We start from the raw sequence: 9,069 nt of genomic DNA on the forward strand, positions 1-9,069 counted from the left end.
TGGAACCTCCCCGTCCCCTTGCACAACTGATCGCACGCACTTGTGCAAAACACTTGGGAACGAGACCTTTGGATTAACTGTTTAATACACTTGTGCACATGTGCGTATAGCAAAGAGGCAACTGTGAATCATAAGGCTATTGAGACATCGGCGGGTTCCAGGAAGAGCAAAGGCCCCGCGGGAGGCCTGGGTGAACCGGGCACCCCCCGTTTCTCTGCTTCTTTGTCCCCGTTCCATACACAAAACCCGCACAGAGGAGGGGAAACGGCCTCTTTCGCCCTCGTTTGCTCAGCTCACCCAGGAGAGAGCTGCCAGCCGGGGCGCCAGCAGACGAGAGCAAGTCCCGGAGCTCCCTCCTGCCTGAGGCAGAGGAGGGAGGGAGAATCCAGCGCTGGGAAACGCTTCGCTTCTCCCCCGCTCAGCTCGTTTGCTTTCACTGGATGCGAGAGTCGCTGTGTCCGGCTGTCCCCGCGCCGCGTGCCACGGCAGATCCGCGCGCCGGCTTTCCTGAGCCGCGTCAGATTTTGGGGGAGCCGCAGCCTGCCAATGACAAGGTCTCCGAGTGAAAGGGACGATCAGTTGAGTCTCCATATATTAGTTATTCACGCACACGCAGGGAGGTGGGTCACTCTAGTTTTCATGTATATCCATATATAAAGTGTACGTTGCCCTGCACATATTTTATATATCATATATATATCATATATATATATATAAAATTTTAAAAACCCTCCAAAAACCTAAGCTATGAAATCTCAAATCCCTGGGAGGGCTGTCCTCTCGCGCCTGTCCAAGGCCCAGGAGAGGGGCATCGGATCGAGTCTACGGAAACGTTCCCGTTACCCTCCCTTGCCCTACCTCTGCCTGCCGCACCACGGGCTCAGTCAGCGCCCTGAGCGCCCTCCTCAGTCCCGCTCTGCCCCAAGGCTCCTGTGCTCAGTTCTCCCAAGCTCTCCGCAGGATCCGTGCTGTGCGGCGGCTTTCCTGAGTGAAGGCAATCCTCAGCCAGGCGCTGCTCTGCTGCAGCACCTCCCGCCGCCGCCTCGGAGCCCTCCCGAGATGGGTCCTTCAAAGGCTCCAACAGATCCGCGTCCGCCCGGGGCGCGTGGGCACACAGGTCCTGCACCTTCTTATTGAGGTCGTTGCGCTCCGTTTGCAGGGCTCGGCACAGTTTCTCCAAGCGCTGGATTTTCACCTGAAGCCCCTCTAACTCTTTGTCCCGAAGGGTTTTCTGCAAATAGAGAGACAGTTCAGACTCCGTCACGCTGGGGACCGAGAGGCAGGAAGGGAGCGAGATGAAACCTCCGATGGAAGTTCAAAGGGAAAATACTTGTGACCAAGCAAACATCTGGCACAAAAAGGACCCGATGCTGCCGTCACCGCTTCTGCCTTCCCTTGCCCCCACGAAAGCCAAGTGCCGCCGAGATCCTCTGACTTCTCCCGCGCACCTCTGCACTAATTACCCATCGCTTCTGCCACGCGAGGGGGCTCCTACCACCACGTACAGGGAAGGGAAAAACACAACCCCCTCCACCCAGCCTGCCTGCAGTAAGACGGGAGCTGCCCCGCTGCCCCGCAGCTCCCAGCGCCTCACAACACATCGCCAGGCTGCGCCAGCTGCCTGCCTCCGCGCGGGAGGACAGCCAGAGCCTCCTCACCTCTTCAGCCATTTCCAAGAGAGCCTTGTTGCTGCTCTCCCAGCGGGAGCGGTACATAGTGGTCTCCTTCTCCAGCTTCTTGATTTTCTTAGTCATCTACAGAATCGCGGTGACAAAAAAGGAACAGATAAGCCACAGGCAAGGCGCTGCCGTCAGTTACATCTCACGTGTCCTCAAATGAGCACCCGCCATCCCAGCGCAGCGAGGTTCTGCTGTCCTGGGAAAGGTCTCCCTGTGTCACCGCAGTCAGCTACAGGGGGAAACGCTGACCAGGCAACAACAAACCAGGAGACGGGGTAGTGCGCCTTGTTCCGACAGAGGTGGGGCACAGCAAGGATGGTATCAATCTGCTCTGAGCAGCCAGCTCGTGGCTGATTTTAATACCAGCAAAACCAAACAAAACTACAGAGCTGCAGCTCTTTCAGCTCACAGAAGCATCGAGGAGAGAGGCAGGCAGTGCCTCCAGCCCACGCAAGCTCTGCTGGGCAGCAAAAGTCTTACCCACCTTCTCCATCTCCTGTTTAAATGTCGTGAACACTTCACTGCTTTTGGAAAGGGTGTTCTGGAATTCTTCAAACTTCTCTGTGTAGAGAGCCAGCTGTGGGGACAGACAGGGTTACAGCTCCTCACTGCTCACCACAGCACCCTGACAGCCCTCCCCGGAGAGGGGAGATATCAGCCAAGAACTGAGCTAGTTATCTTGTGACTGGACTTTATGACAAATAAACGGGCAGCACGGAGCTGCTCTGCCAACATTAGATACCGGGGAACGCGGAAAAATTCTTTCCTAGGAAAACATCCTCAGAAGTGCTCTGCAAACGCCTCCCGGCCTTGGCAGGAGGCACTTGCTGGGTCTGATTCAGCAAGGTATGATCACATGAGTGCTCCCAGCACTGGGAAACGTGCTGGTAAAAACCAAGGCCCCCTTCTCCCGGAAGGCAGGATTGCTGAAGGAAGCCTCAGCTCACACCACGCTGACACAGGCTCACCGATACCAACCCCAGGGGCAATCCTGCCCCTGTGTTTTCCAGATTAAGGAACTTTGGGTTGTTCCCTGCTTAAGAAGGAAAAAAAAAAAACCCAAACAAATAACCAGGCTGAGCACACAGAGCGGGTAATTCACCTGCTGCTTGAGATGGGTCTCCTGCTGCTTCATCAGCTCACACATCCTCTGCGATTCCACAGCTTCCTTCAGCAGCTAGGGAAGAGCAAAAGCAGTTACGGGGCTGCCACCAGGGAAGGCTCTCGACATGCCCCTGCGCGGCCGGCGCTTTGCCTGGAGAAGGGAGCGGGCTGGGAGAAACACGAAGAGCAGCGCAGGGCTCCAGCCTTGCTCCCGAGGCCGCTGGGGGAGCGGTCACTGCTGGGCACGCAGGAGGCCTGGGATGGCCTGATCCGATTTGGGCTCTGCCCTCAGGGATCCAACGCTAACGAGCCTCCCCAGAGGGACAAGGCAAAAAGCAAAGCGCTCGCAACCGTTAGAGAGCTGCTCGAAGACTTACAAAGTCCTTCTCCCGCTGGTGTCTCTCCTCTGCCTCCTTCAGCATTTCCTGCGCCTGCTGGAGCTTGGCGTCCACCAGCTGCTGCTGCAGGTCCTTGTGTTTGAACACCTTGTCGATGTGCTGCCGAGGGAACGCCACCGGTCACCAACATGCTCGGCCCAGCCCCTGCTGCCCGGGCAGCGACCCCAAGGGAAGATCCCAGAGGCCCCCTCTCCCCTCCAGCAGCAGAAACTCGCTTCGCCGGGTGGAACGGAGGTACCAGAGCAGCCCTGTGCCCGATCTCCCCCCCCGACCCACCTCCTCCCGCAGCTCGTACTGCTCGATGAGCTTCTTGAGCCGCTCTGCCAACTCCATGTTCTCCTGGCGCAGCTTGGCGTTCTTCTCATTGTGCTGCTCCATCTGGAGCTGGATGTCGTTCAGCGTCACCTGGAAGTGGGATGTCACCTCCTTCCGCTTCTCCTCTTCCTCCCGCGCACGCTGGACACCCTCCTCCTGCGTAAGGAGGGCAGAGACAGCAGGGACGCGTCATCCTCTGCGCTGGGCAGGTGAGCAAACCCACCCAGCCTCCCCCTGTTGCGTGTATCGATCAGGAAGGGGCTTCGGGCCACTGCCTGGCAGCCCTCTTCCTCAGCCTGCTTTGGGCTTTTCCTCTCCCTTTCTCCAGTGAACATACCCCGAAACAACACTCAGGCACGCTGGATAACGACAGCTTAACAGTAAAATTAAAGCACTGCCCCGGACAGTAGACTGTGGGCAATCACAGGTAAAGGTAAGTTTGCCAAAATGGCTCGGAGCCCCACAGCAAGTGATCCAAGTGCTTGGGATGCAGCAGCTCCTCGAATACCGCCAGGAGACACTTGCCTTGAGGGTGCGGTTGTGTCTCTGGAGCTCGCGGCACAGGCTCTCCAGCTTGCTGCGGGCCAGGATGGCCTTGCTGTGCTCGCTCTGCAGGTGGTCCTTCTCTTGCACCAGCTGCGTCTGCTTCTTCTGCAAGATCTTCATCTGTTTCTGGGAGTTACGGTGCTCTTCCAGCTAGGACAGGGGATGAAAGGGCACAGATGCAGCAACACAGACCAGGGCAATACACCATGCCCCTGTGAGGGGACACAGGGATCAAAACAGCGCGCGCTCTGCTCCGAGAGGAGGAGCAGAGTTTTATAAGACAGAAGATGCCACTTGTGAGCAGAGCAGGACTGACGCAGAGCCCAAGGGCCTCTGGACAGGGCCTTTCTCCGTCCCAAATTCGCGTCCTGCTGGAATCTGGAAAACTTCCACATTCATCCAGCACCTCCACGCGCATGTTGCTCAAATGGAGCAGAGCTCTGAGCACAGGGAAAACCTGAACACGTCCCCTTCGGGCACGCAGGGACAGTCCCACACCTCTCCTTTGTACCAGATCCAAGCACAGAACTAGATCCGTGCCTAGCTCCGGTTAAAGGTGGCATCAGACTTTGTGCGCGTGGTACGGCTGAATGCGCGCACGTAGCAGCACAATGCCGCCGCCAAACGCACTTTTCTTGCTAGGAAATTATCAACAGAGATGCAGCGCCTGAGCGGTGCAGACAGGAGCTGCATCCACGCCATCCGCTGTCACAGCGGGGCCTGCAACGAGAGCGGGACACGCAGGCTCAGCGGAACGGACCTGGCCACGGTACGCTGGGACAGGATGGGCAAGAGATGCAGCTTCCACGTTAGAGGAGCAGAGAGAAAACAGATCTGAAGTCCTCTTACGTGCAGATTTGCCAAAAATACTCCTGTCTGTGCTAACACTTCTGCAAACGACAACGCCTGGCTGGACCAAGCAACATCTGTCCTCTAATATTTGGATATCCAGCACTGCAGAGATCCCAGAACATACGCTGCAAAGCCACATGTGTGTTCCTGGACTGTCCCTCTCAACAACAAGAAAAAAAGAAAATCGACAGCCATCTTCTGCCTCGCCAACGGCTGCCGTGCTCGCTGCTGCAGTGTCCTCCCCCAGCCCCAGAGCCTGGAACGAAGAAACAAGCACTCACCAGCTCAGCGTATTTCTTGCACAGCGCTGCTAGTTTCTCCTCTGGCGTGCTCAGGGTGTTCAGCGTCTGCATCAGCAAAGTGATTTCTTTGCCTGGAATGAATCACAGAATTTAAATAAATAAATAAAATCAAATCACTTACACAGGGTTCTGGCTCATAAGGGCAAAGACAGGAGAGACAAACCAGGTCTCACAGCTGTGCCTGCCCTGGGCCAGAGCTACCACCCCCAGTGCCCTCCCAGGGCTCTGCCCCACAGACCTCACCCCATACGGTGGGTGAACAACTGAAACAGCTGGGGAGGGAACTGGTTTTCAGAGCGGGAAACCACCACCGGGCTGGCTCGAGAGAGTTGTGCGCAGCAGGAGGGAAATCCACGGAGTTCAGAGGCTGCAGCAGCACCCAGGAGCAGGCAGTGCCTTCGCAGCGCTCGGCACGTTCCCTCACGAAACACGATGCTGTATCGTTCCCAAACACCGCTGCACATCACGCACCCAAGGCGCTTATTTCACCGAGGGCAATTAGCGCAGTATAAAACCAACCTCTGCACCCACGTTCTCGGGCTGGCAGCACAACCAGAGCAGGGAACCTCTTACCTAGGCCCTTGGCTTTCTTCTTTTCCTGAGCCTTCTTCTGATCCCGCTCCCCACACTCCTCAACAGGTCGAAACTCTTCAGTCCCCTTCGTGCTTTCCTTCTCCCCGTTCATCTCGGGGCCACCCGACTCCTGGTCACCGTTCCTCGGGGACTCGCTGCGACACTTCTCGGCTTCTTCTGGCTCCGCGGGCTCGCTCTGCCCGCCGTCCTCGCCTGGACCCTCCTGGCTGGCATCCACGCAGTATGTGTTCAAGATGTCCTCAAGCTGTCTGCTGAGCTCTTCGGAGACGTCACGCACGGCAGGCCGGGACTTGGTGTCCTCCTGTGCTAGAGGAGCTGTGGGAGACGGGAAGACAAAGGCATGGGACTTCCCCCACACCGTCTATTCTCCGGTCTCTACGCGCGCACGGCAGAGGGAAGGTTTCCCGAGCACCCCACCGCACCAAGGCTGGCTAAACTTCCAGCAACACAAGCTGCTTTGTTCTGGCTGCGTCTCCAGCCGGCTGCCCTGACAATGGAGGTGCATTCCTAACAGCCTCTCTTTTGATCACGAGAGCATGACCAAGCCCCTGACATCTGTCAAGAGCAAAAATTCCCCCCCTCGCCTCCATCCTTTAACGAAAGCAGGTTGCGCGTGAGCTTTCCCTCACAGGAACTGCCTGCAAACGTCCCCAGAGCCAGGCTTTTTTACATTACAATAGATTTTGAAACCTGAGTTAGCCTCTCTCCTCGCATATAAGAGCGGCTGTACTGTCTCAGATCAAACGCATCTTGTCCCCAACAGCGGATAACTTAGGGCAAGAGCAGGCAACGCATCCTTCAGGACACTTCTTTGCTTCCGAAGTTCCTCCAAATGAGAGACTCACAGTAGGTAGTTATTAAACTAACTCTACTCGCTGTACAATTGCTACATCCCACATTTCCTAGGCACCAGAATACAAGGCGGGGTTAATTTTAACCAAGCACCTTCTTGATTAGACCTGGTTTTCATCTTCCAGAGAGTTATTTTTATTGAGTGCCAGTAACGGGTCAGGTCACTCAACGTAACGCTGCCCCAAGGACAGAGTTGTCTGGCATTTTCTGAATGGGACCCTTAAGGTCTAAGCAACGATAAACAACCCATCGTTTTCAGGTGAGAATCAACTCCACGCTTTGCTCGGGAAGCGGTAATTACTTCAGGACTGTACACACACAGAAACAGGAAGAAACCAGGGTTTTCTGCCCCGGAAATCACAGCTGCTCTTATACAAAAGAGCTGGATACCGCGGCCCACCCTCATACAGAGAAAGCACCAGCCCGACTCTTCCCTTTCCAGGCTCGAAACCCAGCCTCGCGCGTTTCCCGCGCCTCGCTGCTGGGGCCGTCAGCGCTGCGCCCCGGGAGCGGCGCACCCCAGGCCCCGGGGACTCCCCACCTTCCAGGGGTGCTGCGGCCTCCGGCGAGTCGCCTTCCTCCAGCGCCAGACTGCTGCTCATTTTGGAGGAGCTAGCAGGCCGCGGGGCTGCTTTGGTCTCCCCGCCTTGGTTCTTCATCGTGACTTTTCTCCCCGCTCAATCTCAACAAACCCTAGAGAAAGGGAAACAGCAACTACGCTTAATTTTAAGAAGTTTGGGGGATTTTAGGAGTCATCAACCTGGACCGGGAAGGAAAATGTCCTTGGCAGAGGCTGCCACCTGCAGCTCTGCGCTAAGGCAAGCATCGTTTCGTGTTCAATTTGCACCTCACCGCAAAGGTCTCCGTATCAGGATAACTCCTCTCCCAGCAGAGGAGAGCTGGAAGCAGCCCCTCCGAGAGCGAGGCGGCACCTCCCGACTCACAGACAGCACACGGTTTTCCTAACCTGCTGGGCGCAGCCTTCTCAGCCCTGGCTCTCCTTCCCTCGCTGTGTTTTACTCTTGGATTTCAAGACTCGGAGCGGTTTGTGCACGCTGAGAGGGAAACCCCCTCCCTGCGGCGGGGGACCCGGAGACCAGAGCCTCGGCAGCAGAAAGGTCAATGCTAAAACGGCCGAGGAAAGCCCGCAGCTCACCGGCAGAGCCGGTGCTCAGCGCTGGAAAGATTAACCAGCATCGCCACGAGCCAACGCTAACGGACCAAGCCCGAACCCCCGCTCCTCTCTCCTCATCCTCTCTCCCTCCGCAGGGTACGTGTGTTCTCAGCCTTCCCACCCGCACCCTCTGCTCTGGCTATGACGCTAATTACGGAGCAGAGGCAGCCGACGCTCCTCGTCTGGAGGCGAGGGATTCTTCCACGAGAAGCGGAGAACAGCTTTTCCTGCAGCGGTTCCGCAGAGAACAGCCCAGGACAGGGCTCGCGAAGGGAAAAGGCGAGAGCGAAGCAGCAGCGGCGGGGGCCGGGCACATGGGCCACCCGCCCAGGCGCAGGCCGGCGGCCGTGCCCGCTCCCCCGGCGGGGCTCCCCGCCGCGCCCCCGCCCCGCAGCCTCGGGCGCTCTTTTTCCTCCTCTGACTGGAAATAACGCAACTCCCGCCCGCTCCCCGCGGCTCCGCCGGGCGGTAACCGGCCCCGGGCCCCATCCCCGGGCGAGGGGCGACCGGGGCTACCGCGCCGATCCCGCCTCGCCCCCGCCATGGCCCCGGCAGCCCCTGCCCTTGACCCGCGGCCTGGCCCGACCCCTCCCCCCTCATTAACGTTGCCCCCCCCCCCCCCCGTCCCTAATTAACACCGGACCTCCCAGCCCCTACCCCCGGGCCCTGCCCCCGGTAACGCCGTCACCCCCGTATGAGCCCCCCGTGACGTTAAAAGCAGACACGCGGCGCCCCCCCCGCCAGCACCGCAGTGACATCATGCACGCACCCCCGTGGCGTCAGCTCCAGCAGTCTGACGCAGGTCTCCCCTTTCTCCTCAGCCAATCAGCGCGCAGGACCCGGCGGCACCCCGGTACATCGGAGGGAAGGGGGAGGGGAGGGAGGACGGAGCGGCTCCCTCCCCGCAGCGGCGCGGCCTCGCCGGTGCTGGTACCGGTACCGGTGCGGCTGCCCGCGGCGCCCCGCCCGCCTCCGCGCTGAGGGAAGCGGCTCCGGCCCGGGCCTCCCAGCGGGCCGCGCACTGCGCATGCGCCGGGCCGCACCGCCGACCAATCAGCGACGGGGGCCGCGGGGGCCGCCGGGAAATGACCGGGGAGAAGCGGCGGCGGGCCGCGCTGCGGACTACGGGTCCCGGCGTGCCCCGCGCGGGGACTACAGCTCCCGGCGTGCTCCGCGCGGGGGTCCGCCCCGCGGACTACAACTCCCAGCATCCCCCGCGCGTTCCCGCTCCCGGCCTCCCCGCGGCTCCGCGT

General features: G+C 59.1%; 1 protein-coding gene across 2 annotated transcripts; it reads right to left on the reverse strand.

Annotated features, from left to right (window-relative positions):
• Positions 1-4: 4 nt before the first annotated feature.
• On the reverse strand, positions 5-8,827 carry TXLNA (taxilin alpha). Of its 2 annotated transcripts, none has more exons than XM_082329483.1 (12): positions 8,586-8,827; positions 7,184-7,335; positions 5,770-6,105; positions 5,176-5,267; positions 4,022-4,192; positions 3,458-3,652; positions 3,161-3,280; positions 2,782-2,856; positions 2,164-2,256; positions 1,659-1,754; positions 859-1,231; positions 5-556 (listed from the first exon to the last, which is right to left on the reverse strand). In XM_082329483.1, exons 2-11 carry the CDS (start codon positions 7,299-7,301, stop codon positions 881-883), a joined length of 1,647 nt encoding a protein of 548 aa, XP_082185609.1. In that variant the 5' UTR covers positions 7,302-7,335; positions 8,586-8,827; the 3' UTR covers positions 5-556; positions 859-880. The 2 variants fall into 2 exon arrangements, with proteins under 2 accessions (XP_082185609.1, XP_082185608.1); XM_082329482.1 differs by having other exon boundaries at positions 7-540.
• Positions 8,828-9,069: the final 242 nt, after the last annotated feature.

Source organism: Platalea leucorodia (genome assembly GCF_965183815.1).
Source record: "Platalea leucorodia genome assembly, chromosome: 18".
NCBI classification, from domain to species: Eukaryota; Metazoa; Chordata; class Aves; order Pelecaniformes; family Threskiornithidae; genus Platalea; species Platalea leucorodia.